At 41.4% G+C, this 22,816-nt stretch overlaps 1 protein-coding gene across 9 annotated transcripts in view; it reads left to right on the top strand.

Annotated features, from left to right (window-relative positions):
* Positions 1-22,816, top strand: part of NFIA (nuclear factor I A) — a 256,184-nt gene that overhangs the window by 175,906 nt on the left and 57,462 nt on the right. For 5 of the 9 annotated variants that reach the window (XM_072866537.1, XM_072866539.1, XM_072866536.1 and 2 more), the window contains exon 6: positions 846-973. In XM_072866537.1, coding sequence (XP_072722638.1) covers positions 846-973 — 128 coding nt within the window. Of the gene's footprint in view, positions 1-845; positions 974-18,179; positions 18,219-22,816 lie in introns of all 9 variants that reach the window. The other 4 variants (XM_072866534.1, XM_072866531.1, XM_072866532.1 and 1 more) reach the window with 1 other exon arrangement.

The following is a 22,816-nucleotide window of genomic DNA, read 5'->3' as shown; positions in this document are numbered from 1 at the left end:
GTAGAATAACATGAACATTTGAACCAAGAATGGATTCTTCCGTCATTCACTTGTCTACGCTTCTTCTTATGGGACTGAAGTCTGGGTTAATTTAATGGCTACGGTTAAAAGATTGAAAATATAAGTTTGAACTGATAAACAATTTGTCTTTCAGAATAAGCTAGGGAAAAATCTGACAGTTAAAATAAGTCTTGTGTGTCATTACCATATTCATTCAAATTGCAAAAATCATGCAATACAAATTAAATCTGGATAACCTCTGAAAGGGTTATCAAGCATTGGAACAGGCTGCCCAGGGAAGGGGTTGAGTCCCCATCCCTGGAGGTATTGAAAAGACGTTTGGATGAGGTGCTTAGGGACATGGTGTAGTGGTGGGCTTGGCAGTGTTAGCTTAACGGTTGGACTTGATGATCTTAAAGGTCTTTTCCAACCTATATGATTCTGTGATTCTGTGATTCTGAAATTCTTGCCTTTTTATTGACCTCTGTGTGCTTTGAAAAATGTCCTACTTTTTGATCTGTAAAAGCCTAACTGTTAAACTATCTTCTAGTTAAAGTAATGTGTGTTTAGGCATTCAGTCTGGACTCTGTTCGAGGTTGTTTTGTACCTCACTGAAGCTTAGTCATTGGCAACGAAGCAAATCAGAAACAGAAAGTGGATGCTGAGAGGTTGGGCGGGCAGGATGGCTGTGCAGGACTTACACCTTCCCCTTCTCAGGGCCCTAAATCTGTTCTAGTTTCCATAACCTAGTTAGTCTCAAGCAAGGCTAGCAAGGTATGTCCCAACACAAGTGCCTTTGTTCCTTTCCATACATATAGTATTTATTTGTGTGTTTACCTTCTCAGCTCTACAAAACGTCTCAAGTCTGTGGAGGATGAGATGGACAGTCCTGGTGAGGAGCCGTTTTATACAAGCCAAGGGCGCTCTCCAGGAAGTGGCAGCCAGTCAAGTGGATGGCATGAAGTGGAGCCAGGTAAGCCACGGCTTTCAGGAGCCCGAGAACATGATCTCCAGTTCCTCTGTTTTGTTATCAGAATACATTGAATGCTGTATAGAAAGGTGGTCGATTCTAAACATCTTGTAACTTCTTCTGAGAAAAGGTTAGTCTAATGAAAATATTGTAGTTGTTTTATTGCTCCTGCAGCTGTGAATGTTTCTGTAGTGTGTCACTTCTGTATTTTGGCCAAATATCTGAAGTATTTAAATAATGCAGCAAAAGAGGCGGTCTTTTTCTGTCAAAACATCCAGATTCAATTCTGGGATAGCGGTGACAATCGCTTAGCAAAAAGCAGTACCTGTCTGGGCTGTGCCCTACAGTTACACTGTTTAAATAAATATCCCTAAACTTACATAAGGTAGAAGGACTTTTCAAGCATTATGCAACACTTGAGCTCACTTAGTAATGACTTTTAAGAGACTTACAGAAGGAGTTGTTTTATTAATCTGTAATACTACGAAGTGTGATTGGAGGCTTCATATCAAAACAGATATCACTGGGCGGTACACGTCATAAGGTTTAGGAAGCAGCTCTTCTGCCTCTTCTCAGTTAATTTTTGTGTGTGATCTTTCTTGTTGATCATCTTTTGGGTTATGTTATGTTACATACTTAACTGTCCATTGATCACTTATCCTGAGATCATCTGGGTGCTTAATACTATTGGAAATATTTTTCTGGGTCAGTGCTACATGCATAGGTGAAGTTAATGCCTCAGTTTTGCTTACAGCTAAATAATCAAGTATTTATTGCCAATAAAGATAACAGAAGTCTTATTTGTTAGACGAAGGCGAGCAGTGCTTTCATCTTCAGCCTCCCAGTGTCTGAGAAGGCCTTCTGAACAGCCCAAAGGATCTTTCGCAATATGTATTTTTTTTTCTTTCTTGTTTGTTTGGATTTAAAATAGTATGGTTTTGGTTTGTTTTGAAACAACACATGCTTGTCCAGGGCACTGTGTATAATGAACAGCACAGAAAAGTAAATTCAACCTGCACAGCATTAAAATCAGTTCTGTGGGCACTTGGCCAGCCACCTATATCCTTCATCATGTAGGAAACATACCCACAGCTTTCTCTGGAGACCCTGTCAAACAGCTGTCCTTTACAGCATGCCCAGAAAGTCACCAAATTTGGGCTATTCCAGACTGGGAGGGGACTGATTCCCGCGCCTGGGAGCCCTTGGAGGATCCCCTGCCAGCTGCCCTCTCTCCTCTAATGAGGAGGAGCCAGCTTGTGGGCCCTTATTGACTGCAGATGTGGCACTTTGGCAGGAGGAGAGGGTGGACCTGCAGGCAGACACGTGCCAGGCTCCCCATGACTGCCTTGCCACCACCATCCCCAGGGCTCTGGTGCTTTCAGTGAGGTGTCCTGCCCAGTAGACACGAGGGGCTGTTTCCTCCATCAGCTCCAGGCTCCAGATGATGTAAGGCAGAGCTTCACCTTGTACTAAACTAGCCTGCTCATGGAGCGGCAAAAACCCAAGCAAAAGCTCAGCACCCACTGAAAGGGAGAGATCACAACCTCCTCTGCAGATGCAGATGGCTAAAAGCTGACTGGGTCACTGCTTCTACATCATTGTCAGACTGGGGGCTAACTGCCCCCAAAGTTTGGGGTACTCTTTGTTACTGACAAATGTTCTCCATTTGTGCAACAGCCAGAGGTTGGCTATTAATTTTGCTGTCACTTCTGGTGGTTTTCCCCACACGTGGTCATCACCTCTATTTCGTCCAAGTCCTGGCTAGATGGTGGTACTGAGCTGGACAAGAGAAGTACCTAAAGCCTTACACCGCCAAAGCACCTCCACCACTCTTGGCACCACTGGGTGCCCATCACGAAAAAGCACAACTGCCCATGCCAAACTTCCTGAGGTGCTTAGAGAGGCAAGAACAGCTCAGAGAAGAGAAGGTTCTTCCTTCCTCATGACCTTCCTCACTTACTACAGAAGAATCCCAGATTCTGCTCAGTCTTGCCTGTAAAATGGCAGAAAATCACCTTGCAACATCAGGGACTCAAGCCAGGTACCAACTAGATATAGCTCAGATTCACCAAGCTATCTATCACTGTCACAGCTGTGAAGAAAAAGAGCTTTATCCTGTCTGCGTGGGATGCACTTTCAAACCATCTTTACGCTATATCCACGCAGCCCCACCCCAATACTTCTGCCGTGGCTTTCCAGCAGCCTCTCCTCTGAATTCATTGCCTCAGCTTCTCTGTAAAACAGGGTCACTGCAAGAGCACGACTGGCAGAGAGATCACCTAAAGAGCCACAGCTCATCCGTGGTGAAGGACAAAACAGTACTGAAGTGTCTTTTCATGCCAGGGTGACACTGGCACAAGGTGCTCCCCGCTGGGGGACACATCCTGCTGTGGTGCTGTGCACAGTGCCCTGCCTTACCTCAGAAATCGCACGTGGGTCTGATATTAACGTCTGCCCCTTTGTATTTGACATGGGTGCTTTATCTCCAGAAGTGTAAAATGTTTTATGAGTCTTCAGTGGGGCGTCTGCCTAGAAAATATATCGGTCATCTGAAAGCCGTACAAATGGTGTTAACGTCCCATATTACCCAGTGACTCGCCGCAGCGTTCCTCTCTGAGAGGGGAGCTTGGAGCCTGGACCTGTTTCAGATCCATCCTTTCTGATGTCTCTCCTGTCCAGAAAAAGGCCTTGCCATTTATGTAATCTACAGTCAAAATGATGGCACAGTCTTAATGTACAATAATCTCTGAGCTTCAGTGTTTTGGGGTTTTTTTAGTGAAATTCGCAGTAGAAGTTTAAAGACTAAAACCATCTTTTTGTTTGACTTGGCATTTCTTCCGTGTGGTTCATTTTACGCTGCATGGGATACTGCAGGTATCAACAGTGCAGAATGATGCTGGTTCTCAAGGCAGACTGAAGTTTTATCCTGTGCTGGCAGAGCAGCATAAGCCAGGTTTCCAAACTCCATAATTAAACCCTGTCCTTTGGGTTACCAGCCAAACAACGGGAGGAGGAAATCAGACCAAGGAAAGGAAGCTTAGACTTGTCTGTGGGATGGCTGTTCTGGCTGGGAAGGAAAGTTCAGAGAGGAGCCAGCAGCCAACCTCCCAGCCCAGTAGGATCCACACCAAAGATAATAGTATATCCTTTGGCTTTATTGCCTTTGAGTAGATTGCTTCCTCGCAGGAGATTTAGATTTATGCAGAGATAGCTTCTTGGCCTATATGCCTTGACAGGTTTATGGGAGCGAGAGGATGAATATTCTGTCTGTGTGTGTTGATTTGCTTAATTCTGAGGTGTGCACATGAAAAAAAGTGGGGACTCTAACACGGGAGCAGATGTGAAGCACCCGTATGTTTATGCACATGTAGAGACAGAGGGAAGTGCTCATGGCACAGAGACTATGAGAGGGTTCTAGCGAAAGACGTTGCCTGGGAGAGTGCAGGGAAATTAGGTCTGTGGGAGAGGGCGGTTGGAGAAATGTCGCACTTGAAAGAGAGCACAACGTAGAAGAGAAAGGGAAAATGAGAAGACAACTTTAGACCATACAGAAGGGAAAAAGTATATAGGGGAAAGAAAAAAAAAGAACAAATGCCAGGAAAACAAGGATTTGACTTCCTAGAAAGGAAATATGAAATGGAATATGTGAACTCCTCTTAGAGAAAGAGAGCACTCCAGGCAGAGGGTTGTTTACCGCCAGCCGTGACTAGTCGCTCTACATCTGTCTCCATTTTTTTCTCTTGAACAAATTCCTTTTTGGATACTTTCTTCCTGCTTTGCTTCCCTGTGATTGCCCCTGTAAGTGGTCTTTGGAGGGCAGGCTGTATACTCAGAACATATGTGCAAACTGGCAGGAGAACAGAAGAGGACAAAACCACTCTGTGTGCTATTTAGATTAGGCAGTGGATGCTTCCCCTGTGCCTACTCTTGGGGTCTCCGCTGCGTGCAGAATACAGGCTGCACCTATTGTCCATCCACAGTCCTGCCTCGGCGCTTTTACATCACGGGCCCCTGGGGCTCAGAGCACCCTGACATCTGTCTCACATGGAGACTTTCCTGGGTGTAGATCCTACATGCTTCACCCACCAGCAACATGACCTTTCCATTTGTGGCATTTCAGACCCACAGTAATGAGTAGAGGACTCAGCCTTGTGTTTTTTACATCTAGATACTTCTTGCAAGCAAGGATGTAGCACTCTCCTTATACGTCAGACGTGACAGCCAAAGCAAAACCCAACATTAATTCCATGTTCCTTGTACTGTACTCCTTGAGTCTCACATCCATTTACCTGCACTCGAAAGCTCCTGGGGAGCTCTCAGGCCTAAAAAGGCTGGAGTCTGCCAGAAAAGATGAATTTCCTTTTGAAACAGGAAGGCTTAGGAAGTAAAACAAAGCAGACATGTAGTAAATTACTTCTGCTTTTCAAATACCTTTTGCGGTATCCTCCTTACCATTACTTTATCTCAGCACTTTCAGTACATAACTCTTGTTAACTGAGAAGAAGGGCAAGAGAGGATAAAGATGATGTTAGTAAGAAAATAAGGCAACACCACACTGGCTTTGAACTCATGTACAAAGCTGGCCCGTGTTCAGTTCTGTGGCAGCTCTGCTTGTAATGGGGGTAAGCCATAATTACAGGTATAAGTTTTTTAATTCCATAATAAGAGAAGATTGAGTTAATGTATATCAGTATTCCACTTATGCATTTTTTTAATGCATTCTCTCGATTCAGTCCAGGAGTAATGTTCACATTGTGCTCTGTCAGTCATTTTGTAGTGTAGCATATGGATGGTATTTGCCAATTCTACTTCCATTGTATTTCTACAGCGTGGCATGGAAAAAAATGTTTGAGATGCAAATTGGGAGTATCCCGTCAGTTTCTTTACTTAGATCTTCCTGGTACTTGTATTTCCACAAGTTAGTTTGGTCCCTAGAGAACAGTAATCCCAGGAAAGGTACATGTTTGTACTCCTTGTGCTTCTTGAGATACCTGAAGGGACACTTAGCTCTGCTTCAGTTGTGGTCTTGACCAACTCACAGGACTGCACCCGCTGGCAAAATGGGTGGAGCTCTGTGGTCCTTCTTCCACTGAAAGACTGATGGGGCTTTTCATACCATGGTCATCCACCTTCCCTTGCCCCAGCTCCACCCCGGCTGTTCTGCTGCCGGTCACACTGTGCTAGGCTTTTGTGTGTCTTCACCTTGAAAACCCCAAGAACCAAAAGAGACTTTCAGTGCAGAAACCTTAAGGAATTAGTAATAACACTTGCACTGCATGACTGAAAGACATATTTACAGTTCCAGGGGCTTATGAAGTTGATAATATTATATGAACCTGCAGTAAGCTAGAGAGCTCCCTGTTAGACTGCTGCACACGTCTTTGGTAGTAAAGGTGCTATTAAAGTCAGCCTCATGATTGCTCACTACAGCACTCAGGCTAGTGCTGCTCGTTCTCATGCCACCATCTATGGGACTGTCTGAAAATAATTTCTGAGCAATTTCTATGCAGCTGAGGAGCTGAGATCCTATTTTGGAGTATTTCCCTTGCAGTGACAGTGACCCCTAACTTAACGGTACTGTGTCTCTCCCCATTGCTGGTTATGGAACAACCACATGCAGGCAACCGGTGCAAACTCTTGTTTCAATAACCCTTTTCTTGAACCTAGCATGGGCTTTCTTCTTAGCAGATGCTCAGCACGCAAGAAAACTTCTTCTCTGTATTTACTAAGAAACTTTTATTTATGACTTACACATCAGAAAGACTCATTCAGATCAGATGACCACAAGAGTTTGTTTTCAAAGTCTGTTTGGAATTATATCTTGGAAATGCCGGAGAAAGTGCTATAAGGGAGATCCTAGATTGTGTTCTTTGTGGATTCTTTATGCCCTAAACACAGTTGTTTCCTGGCACTACCTAGAAGATAAAATATGTATAGTATGTCCCAGCATCAGTGATGCAGAGTGCGTCTGATCTGTCCTCAGGCAAAAGGTCTATGGGCTCGTCAAAAGACTTGACACCACGCACTAACTCAGAGCTCAGAGAAGTTTCCAATGATTGTGCTACATTACTGCCAATGATTCAAGGGATTGACTGCAGAAAATATGATGAAAAACATGAGAACCATGTATTATACAAAATAAGGAATAGAAAAATAATCCCTTTTTACTGGGAAAACACTCAACTTCAGACCTGGAGTATTCAGTATCAAATAATTCTCTGGCACTACTTTTCAGTGAGTTGCTGTAGCGGGCAGTTTTCACTGGATTGTAACTAGACACAGGAATTTCATGACCTTTATTAATTTCCTTAAGCTGAACTGTTTGGATACTCATAGACCTATTTAAGAAAGACAAAACCAAGGAAACGTCTCTTTTCATTACACCAGAGGAGGTCTACGTCCAGGATCCCTGCCAATTATATTTACTCAGTATTTCCCAGATGTGACATTGTCTTGCCCTCCACTTCTCAGAGTGTAAAGAAAAGTCAGACGGCACACTCACATAGCCATTAAGATTGTGCCTGCCTTGTGCAGCACCTTCATTACATACCTTGACACATCTATCAGTGCCACTTTTTCCTCCATTGAACTTAATATCTTAAGACAGTGGGAACATTTCGCAACCAGACAAACCTCCAGCCCACAGCATAGTTTGGCTCTTCGAATGGGAGGTCAGAAATAGATCATGTTTCTCTGGTGGCCGGAACATTTTGGTTTACAGCAGAGAGAATTTCATCAGGCTAATTTGTGCCGTTAAGCTGAAGAGATGCCAGGAGCGGGACGGCAGACAGAACCTGTTGCCTCCCAGGTTCATGCAAACTTCCACTGTTCCTTTTCTCTGAAGAACTTTTTCTGAGCTTTGTTAGACTGTATACTGTGACTAGGTCTCCTGCTCCTGTTCACCCCATTTCCCTGTTCCCATTCAGACCTGTGCTTCTTCTCATCTCCAAGGCTTTATACAGAGTTTCCCACGTTTCTCCCCACTCTTACAGAGTCTTCCAACATCCTTGTTCTGCCACAGCTGAGAAGCAGAGCATGCTTGGGCCTGTGCTACCTTTCATGCTTCCATTACATGGAATTAAACATGGCTCCATGTGCGTGCTGCCGCCTAAAAAGTTGGTTTCAAGTGAACAGGTAGATACCGGAAGCCAAACATACGATGGGAGCATACTTCAAGGAACTCCAGCTATTACAGAATACAGAGCGTTTCTTAAATGTCTTTTTGCTTTCATAGTCCATGTGTTCCCTTATCCCTGCCCTCTGCATTACAGTATCCCATCAAAACACAAGCTGCCCAGTGGTTTTCAAGAACATAAGATTTTTCTTTTCTTCTAAGAGCAATAACACTTATCAACTTCTACTGAAATACCATATCAGCTCCTTGTCACTAGCAGTCTACAGTTCCTGCCGTTAAAAGTTTAATGCATTTACAGGAGCACTTAGGCATCAAGACTTTGATACCACAATCTGTTAGTCACAGGTGCTACATGATAGGTTTGTGTTAGCACATTATAGATCTTTTATCAGATACTGCACAAAATGTGTGTGTTTCTCTGCCAGGCAATCAGAATCAGACTGCTGCATAGTTGATGAGTTACTCACCAATATAAGTTGTTGTTTATTTTAAACAGAACTTTTCCACAACTGCACCTTAATGGATAACTTAAACTCAAATTGGTCAAGGCCAGCAAAGATCAAGAACTTAATGTGAGCAAGGAAAAATGCAGCAGGTCAATAGTGGTGCTTTGAGCATTGTCAGTCTTTTGCAATAGCATTCATCAAGTCAAATGATTAACACTACTCATTTGCTATAACAGACATAGTCATTTTGACAGCAAATTACCACTGGATCAATAGCTCAGCTTTTCTTTGGCAATGCACATAGTAGCATGAGACTTGTGACAACATGCCATGCTGCTGGCATTACTGTCTCAAAATCATGGAAAGAAGTTAGAGGTGGGGAAAGAACTACTGATTGAAAAGTCAGTTCAGATTGAAAAATCCTAGATGTTTTCACATCCCTCAAAAGCTCCTTTTTTTCCAGACGCTGGACAACACAACAAACTTGGCTCTGAGATTCAGCCTAAACTGTACTTTCCATTTTTAATAAAATTAATAATCCCATGCAAGTGTTAGAGCACATGCCTCAGCTTTGCTGTAATCCCCTGAGGAAAACATCCCTTCAGTATGGTCCCGGAGAAGTCAGCCAGTCAGTGTTGTGGCTCTGCTTCTTGCATCTAATTCCAGATGTCAGGAAATGCAACATTTAAAGATGGGTATGAAGCTGTAGGAGTTCTGAGTTAAAAAATGCAGAAAGTGTTTCACTTCAGATATCAAATTAAAGCTGTGTTTTTGACTGGCCTGGTGCTAGCATCATCCATACATACTATTTTCACTGACTTTAATGACCAAGTTAAAAGCAGATCTTCTGTGCGCTAAGACCACCTGAGCTGATCTTTGGCTCCACACAGAAGTAGCATGATCTGAATCATTTTTCAGATTGATGGGAAAGATTTGGTGCATGGAAAACTATTCCCTGACAAAGCATTGGAGCAATGCTTCCTGATGATGATGGGATTCCTGGGATGGGAGTGCTGTATTGGTAGTCCATGGACCTAACATTCTTCAGACATCCTTGCTGGCTGAGCCGTATTCTGCCACGCATTCTGTTTACCATATACACATAAAGCAAACACAGTGATACGGTTCGTGCTTCACTTTTGTCACCAAGTGAAAACTATAAGCTTCCTCCGTGTTGGGACAAAAGCAGACACTGTCTAGGTCTCTTCAGAGGTGAGCTCTGAAAGCTCAGGAATAAAGCTGCCGAAGGACAGAAGCACCCTCTGTTTGAATATGGCTCTGCATTTGTTGCTGATTTGGAGTCTGTCAAACATGAATCTTTGTGAGCTCCAGACGGGTCTCCTCTGATGCAGTTATCCTTGAAGATCATCTGATAGTGCAGCATGGCACCGTTTAATTGCAAAATGGGATTAAACACATTGAAAGTATTGTACCTGTCTTCCAAAAGTTGAACTAGTTTTCTTGTTTGCTTCTGGGACCAATTCAGGATGTTGACTTGGATCTATAAACTCTTCTATAGATTAGATCTTGGTTAGGAAATGGACTGCATTCCTTTCATGTGCTGTCTTAGCAGTTGAGATCAGCAGACTTGCTTTTTCTAATGTGTTTGGGAAGCAGAAGCAATATTTTATCTCCTGTGGTATGCTGCTGGTATAGAAATGTTCAGACATTAATTCTTCAGGACGCAGGAAAAGTCTTCATCACCTGTGTAGGCAGTCATGGGAAAGGACCCACTGCAAGGACTGCATTGAACTCTTTTTTTTTTGGAGACAGCTGGAAAATATTAGTAGTCTTCAGAGCCAATATACAGTACATATTGAGAGCCAGTAAATGATGGATATTATTGCAAATTCCTGTGCACTTCTGCATTTTATAAAACAGATAACTAAAATACTCACCTAGCCAGATCAGTTCCCCAAGGGATGCACATTTCCAAGTAGAGGACAAACCAAAAACACAGAACAGAACACAAATTAGCCAAATACAATGGCTAAGTGGTTGAAACAAATGGTTTTAGGATCACTGAGTAAAGACCATGACCTCCTTTTGCATCAGTCAAGGCAACTGTGAAACTTTGTGAAAGAAGCTCACCGCAAAACAGATGCTGGGCTATCTTAGGTAAATAAATTACCAAAAAATAATAATAAAAAACTCCCCTACACATTTTACAAAGCACAGCTGTGTAAATATTGCATGAGACAGGGGAGAGGGGGAGCGATGTAACATACACCCTTTTTTATGCAGAAGTTCTGCTCTCGGCACTGTTTATTAACATTCCCAGTACAACCATCACTCCACTGCGTAGCACACAGTGCGGCTACTGTACTCCGTGCACACGTTTTGATCTTTGCTTTAGAGGAGAAAACAGGCTTTATTTTAAAGGAAACATTTTGACCCGAAGTTAAAATGTGCAACGAGAGGTGTTAGGGGACAGAGAGAAGATGGTACAGGACCGGGACCAGGAAGCAGACCGTATTCCATCTCTTTTTTTCATTTCCTTTCCCACACTGTGTCTGCCACACTGACTCTAGACGTTCCCCTGGTTCTGCACAAAGTGAGGAGCAATCCTGAGATCTTAACTTCATTGAGCTGGATACCTACTGCGATTTTCCTGTTTCTCAGCTGCCAGGTACAGCACATTCCAGCCTACACACCTGCGGGTCTGCCCACAGAGAGGAAAAAGTGGCTGTTCTCAGCTAGCGTGAAGGCTCACCTAGCCCAGTATGCTGTCTCTGACAAAAGCTGGTAGTGGACACTTAAGGAAAGAATACAACAGCAGGACAGGCGTCCAGTGATGCTTTTCAGAGTACAGCCTCACAGATTTTGGCAGCAAACAGTTTGGTTTCATGAGCCAGAGGCTCTGTTTGCATCTGTGTGTTTGACAGCCTTCAGTGGACTTTTCTTTCAGAGATTTTAACCCGTTCTTTTTTCCGGCCTCCACAACAGCCCATGGCAGCGAGTTTCAGTTTTACTCGGTGCTGTGTAAGGAAGAACCACTTTTGTCTGTTGCCTGATCATTTTGCTTGATGCTCCTTAGTGGTTTTTTTTACTGCCAGAAGTAGTGAATAAATCATTCCCTGGTTACTTTCTTTCAAGTTAAGTGCTGCCCCAACACTTTGACCACAGCAGTCAGTGAGCATAGGAAAGCAGAGAAATCTGTCTAGCAGCCTGTTAGCTCAGGTAACAGTTTGGCTGAGTGGCTGCAGAGCCCTCCTATACCTCCAGGAATGTATATGTGCTGTGATAGCAGCTGTGTTGTTCACCCGAAGTGGGTAGTCTGTAACCTTGACCCATAACCCTGGACTTTATGGCATGAATGCCGTGCTACCCCATACAGCCGAGCCCCGCTGGAGTGACTGCAGTAAGGACGCTGCAACCTAAATAAGGGATGCTGTTTAAGCACTCTTTAGTTTTCTTCTATTTTCCAGCTCCACAAAGACTTACAGTTCAGCAGTGTCTTCATCCAGTGTGTATACTGGCTACAGGTCTATTCTGATTTCACTGGTGTCTTGCTCAGGGAGAGCAGGTAATCCATAGCATCCTCCACCTCTGCTTGCCCACACCGCTCTTGCACAGCCCACAGCCCTAGTGAGATCATCCTTTCTGCTATTCTCTTACATCAATGGTTGCTGCTATTTTTAGTGTGATATACACCAAAAAGCATAACATAAGAGATCCTGTCGCTAAAATTAGCTGGAAAATTATAGGCTGTTTTACTGTTTTATGCACAGTCTTCATTGCCTCGCTGTGATTTGCATGCAGATCTTTGAACCCCCAAAAGCCAGCAAAGTGAGATGGTACCTGCAGTCCTCGCGTCCAAGAGCAGTACTCTTGAAAAGAGTGGGACTATTTTATATCAGCAAGGGCTGGAGGAAAAGTCTTATGTTCCACCTATAGGAGGGAAATACATTTTATTTTAAAAGTAAGGATTTACAGTCAATGAGATTTGAAAAATATAAATGTCTGGACTTCCTTTGTACTTAGTGTAACGTCCCATTTTATTACAGCAGCCCACGTTTGTCTCCAGGAGTATTATCTGTGATACAGTACGCTAATGCACTACCTTGCTCCAAACAGGAGAAAGCACTTTGGATGTAGTCCAGATTTAACCCTGTCGTAGGGCTTGCCTTTACTGTTAACCAAAATTCCGGCAAATGAAAGTAAAGCATCATCCTGACTCTTCCTCTGAACTTGGCCAGCCCTAGGTGTGAGGTGCATGTTTGAAGCAAAGGGTAGTGCTCATTCCCACTTGTTTCATGACTCTTCTGCCTTGCTCTGCCCTTTCAGTCCTTACAACCTACGTCTCTTCTTTTCCATTCCTTGAGTGAAAACCGCTCGGCCACACCTAACCTAAACGTGCTGTGCAAGGAGCTGCTTCTGACTGTCAAAAGTAAAGGTTCAACATCTGACATCAAAATGATTCCTGAAAAGGGTCCTGTGGTCCGGGTGAAATTGCAAATCCTGGCCATTTGGAGATTTTAAAAATTAAAAGATCCCCAAAACAGCTGTATTTCTTATGCAAATCCTTAGCCAAATGGGAACTTGTAAGTATTAAATAAATTGTTTGCCCTCTGTTAAAAAATTATCATCTAGAAACCAAATAATTTGGGGGGTACAGGTTTTAAGAGGGCAAAGAAGTCTTACAAACAACGTTTCTCCCATGTCCTGTGAACTCTTGTGCTATTGTGATTTTACAGTGCTATTTCTCTACTTTTGCAGGATTTTTCTCTTTAATGTTATGTGGAAAACCCTGAACAAAAACTGGCACTTAATTCAGAATAAACAGTGGCAGTGACTGAATAGAAACCTGATGTCAAATATACAACCACCCTGGGAAAGTCAAAATCCATTGCCTTCTCATCTCTTCCAGTTGTTGCCTTCTTAAGTGTATTATTCATAAAATTAGCAATTTAAAAATGCATAGAAACATTATTTTTTATATTCATAGCGTCACTTTAAAAAAAAATGGTTAAAAATCGATTTGCTGGCCTCTTGGGGAAATGCTGTAATGTTTTTGGCTGTCTCCTACTTTCTGCTGCCAGCTAAAAGTACCATCTGGCTTGTTTAGGGCCCTTTTCCATATCAGGTGCTTCCAAAATTCTCCCCAACCAGAGGATTGTTTCATTGGGTTGCTTTGCCTGCTGAGGCATGTGTCCTGGGCTGGGAATCCTACTGCTTCTGTTCCCTGCCATCTTGCTGACGGTGGTGTGTGTATGTTTGGGCACAGATCTTGCTGCCTCTCTCCCGAGGACATTTGCATCATTGTCAGCTGCACATATTAAATTGATATGCAGGGCTCAGAAACACGTATCCCGTCTTTTGTCCCTTTGTTTGTGCAATTGTTGTGGCTTTAATTCTTCTTTGACACCTGGAATATCACAAAGCTGCTGATAATCTGTTGGCTACTAAGGGAAATGACATTGATAGAAGGATAATGTGTGTCAGAGTTATATCTAGATAATTGCAGACACACCCCGAACCCTCGCAGCTCAGGGAATGAATATCCTAAATCCATTATTAATTTGGAGAGTCATATGTGGCAGTTGGCTGCGGTGTCATCCTCTCGCTGCAAGAGTCACTTGCAAGGGATTTTAAAAGGCAGTTTTGGTTAATTCTGCATTGCTGTGTCGAGTTATGCCTAATATGAGTCAATTTTGGTACGTTCTTGCTGCCATTTCGTGGCAGCGTGAGGAGCTGGAACAAAATGGGGTTGATGTCCTAACCCCTCACTGAAGGAAGCTTCCCATGTGCCTTCTCCTGCACAGGCATAAGATACCAAGAAGATGAGAACTGATGCACTATACGTGGTACCAGTTGACAGTGACACCTCCTCCTCAGGATTCTTTGTTTTTCCAATTTGCTGTTTTACTTAGAAATAGAAATCTACCCCTCAAAGGATTTATGAGTAGATTTGAAGTATTGTAGTTGCTAAGTATAGACTCTTGATGTGATCGTATGGAAAGATGGAGCGTGTTTGGAAATAGATACTGCCGTAAGCTGTCTTGTCCTATTTCTGAAATGATCTGTGCCATACACTGCTGACTTTTCCTGTCCATCCATTAAAAAGTGAATTATGAAGAGTGCTGAGACAAACAGATAGTAGTTTAACCTTGTTAGTAAATATCAGGTAGCTGATATATACTGCTAGAATGTTACATCACAGCCTTTCTCTTCAATAGAGGTTTATGAAATTTTCTCGTTACTATATAAACTACCTTCGCTGTGAACATTCTTCCAGAGGTTTATTGTTCTTTGTATGTTGGCACAGTAGCATGACTCTGAAGAGTCAGTTCACGATGCGGTGAATTTTAAAGACTTGGGAGACGGCCATATCTATTTTTCAGCAAAGGAATGAAAGCTTTTTTTTTTTTTTCCTAAGGTATTAAAAGTTTCAAAAGATGTGCTGAAATGAAAAGGAAATAATAACTAAAGACTGGATGGGAAATAGTACCCCAAAGCACTGACTTTGTTTGTTTGCTTGTTTCCCCCAAAATCTTAATATTTTAAGTACAACTTAATATTTTAAGTCAAATAAACCTGTTTTGTGAACTAGTAAGATACTTGAAGTATATCACACATTATTCATTGATTTTTGTGTGAGTGCAATAAAAATTTTACAAGCTGTAATCTTGTTCTTTTAATAGAGAGAAAACTATGCAGAATATGTTGCTTAGAGTATTAGATAAGCTACAGTGTGTTAATCAAATATTTTCGTGATATGAGGGCAGTTGAGAAAACAGTACAATTTTTGCTAATAACACTGGTAAGTAAACGGATCTATCATTACATTGTCATGAAAAGTGACATTGAGCAGAAACACCCTGCCAATCCCTAGAAGATAAGTATTTAATGTAATTAGACAGACACTGTCTCCTTTGTTGAACGTAGCATTAATCACCCAGAGAAGTCCAACTTTATATGAAATGGCTTTTTCTGATATGTCTTTGTATTAGAAAGCTTCTTACATGGTTTTGTCATGATGATATATTTGAAGAAATGACTGCTATAGCTATACGGTTTTCCTCGTGACATATCTTGCTATTCTGTGTTCCATAATACTGGGGTTTTTTTATTTAGCAATGTTACATGATATAGCTGTGACTTATTTCTAAATCTAGAAACCTACACGCATTTGGAGCTGAACCTCTTTGAAACAGTTAATGCATTCGACTTATGAAATATAAAAGAAACACAAATAGCTTCCATTATGTTCTTCAGTTCTTCCTGTGTGGTGTTAGCACAGGTTCATTGTTATGGCATAAGCAAAATGTTTCTTGCCTCAAATGCTAGTTCATAATATCACACAAAAAAAGAACTTCTTTCTATGAAAATCTCATTGTTAAATTGATGAAAATGTTGCCCCCTTCCAGAATTCATTGGCACTACATTTTTTTTTTCTCCTCTGTTGCTTGTAATTTGTACTGTGAACTGCTGTCTGGTTATGAACTGGTATCAACTTGAATCAGTGCACAGCTGTGTCTTCCCACCTTCTCAGTGGTGCAGAGGGCTTTGAAGGGAAAGAATAGGGTTTAGTCAAAGATGACAGCGGACTTCACCGCCTAACAGGTGGAGGTCAAGTCGGTTTATTTGTTGGGATGAACAGAGTGCAGAGATGAAAAATCTTTGCCATAATAAGGTTTAGGAAGACAATGCTGACTAGTCTAAGCTTTGATTCCAGCTGACAGATCCTTTTCTAGTGTTCATTACTTGATTTCACAGTTCAGGCAATTTTAAGAGGCTTAAAATTATATTTCTGCTCTCCTCTATAAAACTTTTCGATCACTTTCTAATTTTTGCTTTAAGTAAAGTTATAGGGACTCCCTAATATATCACTCCTGCCTTTAGACTCTTACGAAGTCAATATGCCATCAAAAAAGTAAGGATAAGCTTTTTTTTTAGACCCCTGCTTTTACTGATTCTTTTTATAAATGAAGTAAAAATTTCACATGTAGGCACCGATTCGATTAGAAAATCAAAACCTCAGAAAACTCCTCTGAAAAGTGGGTAGTAAAATGAGCATGATGCTTAAGAAGTCACTGTTCCTGTCTGGGCATACGGGATTTTTATGTTCCTGGTAGCAGCATTAATGAAGCTACACCACCCCAGTGTGCTAACTTTCAATCACCAAGTGCCGGTGAGCCATGCTCCATCCTGAAAGGGAGTCACAGCAAGACCCCAGATAATCAGAGCAGAACGTCCTGACATTGTGTGGCAGTGCTGGGACTGCGATGACCTGTCAGCATCGTTGCATATCAATGCAGCATCACAAAGGGATTTCAGAGGGTGAGCTGCGAGCCTGCGAGTCTCTCCTAGGTTAGCCTCCTGCCCTTCCCCTGTGCCAGCTGCTGGGAGGGGAAGGTAGGCGTTTCTCCCTTCCCACCCTTTTTCTTCCACCACCACCACCTGCTTCCTACCTGCTGGAGTGGGCAGAATAGGAGTATCTTTAGCCATTTGCTAAAATCTTCCCCCTCAGACTTTCTATTACTTCTGCATTCATTCTTTGCAGGAAGAGGAAACTCACTGGTCAAACCCTTGGACACCAGAATAGTTGCATGCAGTTTCCCAGGGAGCCAGATAGCTCTAAAGCTTCCCAGTGAGTGACAGTTTCTCTCTTCTATTCTTCTGAAACATGTGTTTTACACATATACTGAAAAATGTTAATATCAATTTACAGGCAGATTCTTGCTTTTAAAAAAAATATATATAAAATCTCCCAAAGTATATACACTTAGAGCACCTCAGCATACATGTCACTTGTGTACGTAGGAAAAAGTGTTGGATGCTCTTATACACATAACATCATTGGGCTTGAAAGCTGTTAGCTCAGAGTTAGTGGCAAGAACACTGGACTTGCCAGCACCAAGCTGTGAAACCTTTTTTGTGTGACTAGTAGAAATCTCATGGGGGTAGAAATCCAAAAAAAGGGGAGGAGGGGGGTCTAAATCTGTGCATTTGGATTCGAGTATCTTCAATACCATGATATCAGCTTTGTCCGAGAAGTCCTTGAATGACAAATCATTGGAGGCTGGGAGAGTATTTTGGAGAATTATCACTGTATGCTTTCCCTGGTCTTTTCCTCTTTTCTAGGCATCCATTAGTTACCACTGTCAGAGAGAGGATACTGGGCTAGGTGGATCCCTGTAATCTGATTTGGCATGGCTATTTTTCTGTGTTCCTAAGCTCATGAGATCGAGTTATGTAGGATTATTTCATAATGCCAGAGCAGCAGTTTCTGAGGTTCGACAAAGCTATCTAGCAAAGTGTCTAATAAAAGAAAAATCCTGTCCCATACTGTAGCTTTCTTGGTCCAGTGAAGCAGCATCCTCATGCATACAAATCTTGTAAAGTTACTTCTGATAGCTCCCTCTGTCCCTTCATTTTTGTAAGCTAAAGTGCCATTTTCCTCTTTACAGCTTAATTGAACCTAAATGCACCCATTTTCTGCAATGTGGTATTTTGGTAATTTTACTATTTGCTCGTAAGTTTTCCCTTAAGTAAACTGAAAGCTTCCCCTTTATCACTTCACTGGGCCAAGATTTCACACAGTATCCTGCTTGCTACGAAATATGATAGTGTTCTCTCTCACCTTGTTTCTTTTTTCTTCTTTTACTTTCTTTTATAAAATTAGGATATCTAAGAAACCCCGAACACCGCGGAGCACTACATGGTGGGTGTGCTTATTCAAACAATGCCAATGCTCTTGTTCTCGGTGCATAGACATTTTGTGTTGGTTGGGGGGATGTACCAGGTGTCCCTCTCGTGTGGGTCCTCCAGTGTCTAGTAAGGAGAGAGCTCGTGCCGAGCACTTTGCCAGAGGGACAGCACTGGAGGGAGCACTTATTTGTTACCTCTGCCCTTCCCATGCCTGTTTTCATGAAACCTGCAGGGACTTTTTCCCTGCAAGCCCTCTGCCTCTCTGTCAGATGTGTTTTAAATCGCTCAGCAGATGAGAGAGGTGTTGGGCAGATCACGCAAGCAGACCTGCAGGCGGCATGGTCATACCCGGCTCCTCTGGAAATGGTACCAAAGCCAAACTGCTGTGCTCTGCCTTCTCTGCAATGGAACATTTTATTTTTTCCAGGGAGATTCTTTGTTCCTCCCAGAATCCTAAAGCCACTGGGAATGCAGAAAAATGAGGCTGATTCCACCTATCTGATATCACCTGCCTGAGAACCGATCTGCTGGAAAGCAGTTTAAGTCTCTGCTGCCTGGGAGCTGCCAAGCCGTCCCCAGGAGCTGGCGGTAGCAGGTCCGCAGTGCCATTCCAGCCGGCGCTCACCAGCGTACAACTGGCAATGGACACTTTCCAGTAAAAGAGCACAGCAGCTGTAGGTCAGCTACAAATTATTTTTTGTGTTACGGAGAAATGAGATGACTGTTCAGTCCTGTGACTGTCAAACCTGGGCAGTCATATGGTAAAAATACCAAGAACCACTGGATAGCAATACATAACAGTTCCATGAGTACACTCTTGACCTGTCAAATTATAAATCCATTTCAGTTTGGTACAATGCACATGAATTCAGTTTGCAACTCTTTCTTTGGAATAATGTATAAACTCTTCACCTCAAATTGTGCAGAAATCAGGTGACTTTACGGTACATGGTAAATTACCTGAGCTATTTTCAATCCTGACCACAGCTCTTTTATTAATTAAAACGTATGTTCAATGGCAGTGTATACCGATTAAGTCTTCAAACCCAATATTAACACCAAACTTAGTCTTGTCATCATAGAGTCATTTAAAAACATTACCATGCAGTAGCTGAGGTCACAGGTCAAAAAAATCTGCATATTTACCCATCTCCATCTCATGCCTTTAGCATTTAGCAGCCATCATTGTTATATATAGCCCGGATAGCCAAAGATCTTTTGATGACATGCAAATAATGAGCAAATGATTTTTGAGAAAATAAATAAATAAAAAAAAAACAAACACAAAAATTTGACTCCATCCTCTTCAGTTACTAAAATTCCCTTTAGTATCACTTGCAATTTAGCATCCATATGCATCTCAGGAAGATATAGTTGAAACATAAATCTATTCTGGGTCTTTTACTTGCAAAAATATCATACCTCAGCTATAATCATATGCAAAGACTTTTTAGAGGGCTTTGTAAATGCCATCCAAATTTATGATGGCATTTTTTGCCTTACAGCTATAGATGTTCCATCCCCAAAGCACCCACATAAAGGTATATTCTCCTATGGATGGCTGCAGTTTGTCCCTGCTGCTATATCTAATCTGCCAAGTATGCTGAAAAACTCTCAAATAACATTTGAAATGAAACAAATGTAGTCATGAATTTTAAATTATGAGATGTCTAAAGACGTCATTAGAATTTTTTTTTTATTCTTATTACAATAGATATTTATACAATGCAAAGCGATACTGAACTAACATTAAATCAAAGGGGAAATGATCTTGCTGTTTATTACACTTCTCATTAAAGTTTTCAAATATAAAATTAATGCAATTATATTTTGAAGAAGTTGGTAATGTCTTGACTACTAGTTTATTAGTTATTGAAAGAACCACTTGGACAACAAAGCAGGAATGAAGGCTAACTTAAGAGATCTAAAACAATCCAGATGATGCTGTAAACATAGATGCAAACAGATAAGATAATACACTTTATGGGAATATTTAAGGCAGATTTTAATGGGGTAGGGTTTTAAAATAATGATTAATCTGGTATTGCTCAGTTTTAAAATTCTGTAGACAAGATTTTCCATTGGTATAAACTGATATTTCTCCTTTGTAAGTAGAGCAGTACTCATTTACAAAGGATAAATTTCAACTTTCTTTTTCCTTAGTGACATCAGAATTTTGATTCTAACATGAATTATCATTTTTGGCTAAAAATTGCTGAGGAGTCCAAAAGCATTTAAAACCTAAAGCCATTGAATCCATTTAATGCGCCTTTGGCACCTCTCTCCCAGTCCTTTTTGAACATTCTGGTCCTCATTTTAATCAATCTCTTTTTATTAAGTTCTTTGGCTCATTTACTTGTATGTGCATTTGCTTTATTTTATTTTATTTGGAACATTTCTTTTGTAGTGTCTTGAAAAAGAGTTGTGACATTTCTTTTGGATAGCTTCTTAAGTATCTGGCAGTCACCTATGATACGATGTTGATGGGTACGGATAGATTAGCTCTGTTTTCCTGAGGATCTGTCAGATGTCGAGTTCTGAGGAAACTGGTTGTGTGTGTTGGTGATGCATATGCAGTAGTTTGATAAGTGGATAGAGGGGGAGCTTTCATTTTTCTTCTGTAAAATCACTGTTTATTAAGCTGGATTTAGTCTTGTGGAGCGAGGTACTCACTGGCAGGTAGTTAATCAGTGATCATGGTAACTCAGAATGCGACCAGGGGAGCAAGTATCCATTCAGAACGTAGAAACTAAAGAGCACTTCATTAGGATGAGTGAATTTCCATCTGCGTTGTATTTTGTGTATACTGGAGCAACTAATACAGTGAACTGATGGATGGCAGTTAGTGTGATCATATCTCAGCTGATGACAAATAAAGTTTGCTCAGCACTAAGTAGAACAGACTTACTATGATTGACGGTAGTGTAGCCATCAAAATTTCAAGAAGCTTGAAATTAAGAATTCCCTAGAAAAAGAGCAGCTGATCAGCATTTCTGTTGATACTGATTTCAGTGAAATTGCTGGAATGATTTGCACAGAAGGATGAAAATTCCTTGAAAAATTCTTCCCGTATACCAGTTTTTCCTTCAACAGCCAACTTGTTTTTCTGCATCATCTGTTTGTTCTGCATGTTGTTGAGTTCACGGTCCACCTGGTAATATCTGAGCTTCTGTGATTCCTTTTCATAGTGCCCCTTGAGAATGAAGATCCAAACCATATTTCATTCATAGCTTTTGTTACAAAATCTCCATCAAGAGTCTAGTGGCAGAGAGCTACTGGGAATATTGGAGTAATTATCCAAAAGTCATCTTTGGAGATGAGTATTAGCTGGTCTACCAATGTGGCTAACTTGAGATGGAGTTATTGTTTAAGATGTGTGCAGTCAGAATAATGTTAGTAATTAATCAAGTGAAATTGGCTGGATATACAGATAGAGATACAGATATAGCTATAGATTTGGAGAGAAGGGGAATTGTTCTCCTCTTACACTGCTGTGACTCCATTTACTCCATCAAAGTTAATCCTAATTTCAGTACCTCTTTTAGTAAGGTGCATAGGTATATGGAAAATAGGTTCATAGATACTTATTTGTTCTGGGAAGGATTTGTGCATTCAATTCTCACGCATCATTTTCTGGTCCATTTAAATATATATCAGCCTCATACATGAAAATTTGAAGATCTTTAGCTGTACTCAAGGAAGACTCTTATGTGGTGCGTTTCTAGTACTGGCAAACATAAGGAGGTAGAGGAATTTAAACCATCACAATGCTCCAGTGCCCCTTAGAAGATGAGGAACATGAAGTATTCCTGTGCACTCACTGATTAAACTTGGGCTGGAGGTTTGCGAAGTGCAGAGTTTTGGAAAGTCTTACTGCGGGACTTCAACATCCGTGCAATGGCTCCAGTAACCAGAGTCTCTCAAGGACAAGGATCCCATTTACGCTTGCATTATGCATTGAGCAGAAGGGTGTGATGCATGATGTGGAATGAACAAAATAACTTGTGTGTTTAGGGAAATGCCAAATTAATGAAAATTCAGAAAGCTCTAATGTTGAAAAGGCACACAAATTCCTTGATAGAAATATAATGCTGCTAACAGTTTCAAGATTATTGTTGTCTGAATTTTCTGCTTATTGTGTACTGCAATTAAAATTCTTTTCAGCTGAAAAACCAATGTCAAATTAATGTTTCCTTTTGGAAAAAAGTACGAAAGTACACATCTTGTTCCATTTAGCACCATCATGGTCTTTGATCTGGTTCCCTCTGTCCGGTGAAAAAAATGGATTCATGTTAATGGGAGCAGGCTAAGACCATATATGTTTGGCATACATATACTTATACAATCACATGAACACAAGTACAGTAAGTTAAAGTAACACACCCACTCAGACTTCCATCTGTGTTTTATGCCACAAATCCCTTTATTTTCTTTTTTATTTAGCAATTAAATTTTCCATTTATTCTGTAGTTAAAAGCTGCCGTAAGATGAAAATAGACTAAGTCTGATTTTCTTCTCTTGCACTCTAAATAACATTCAGAGGAGACTCAGACCTGAATTATGAAATCTGTGTTTCCTAAAAGTGCCAGGTGTGACCGTGATTTGGACAAC

Source organism: Ciconia boyciana, chromosome 7 (genome assembly GCF_034638445.1).
Source record: "Ciconia boyciana chromosome 7, ASM3463844v1, whole genome shotgun sequence".
NCBI lineage: Eukaryota > Metazoa > Chordata > Aves > Ciconiiformes > Ciconiidae > Ciconia > Ciconia boyciana.
Note: the sequence above shows the minus strand (reverse complement) of the source record. Positions and strands in the feature narration are given on the sequence as shown.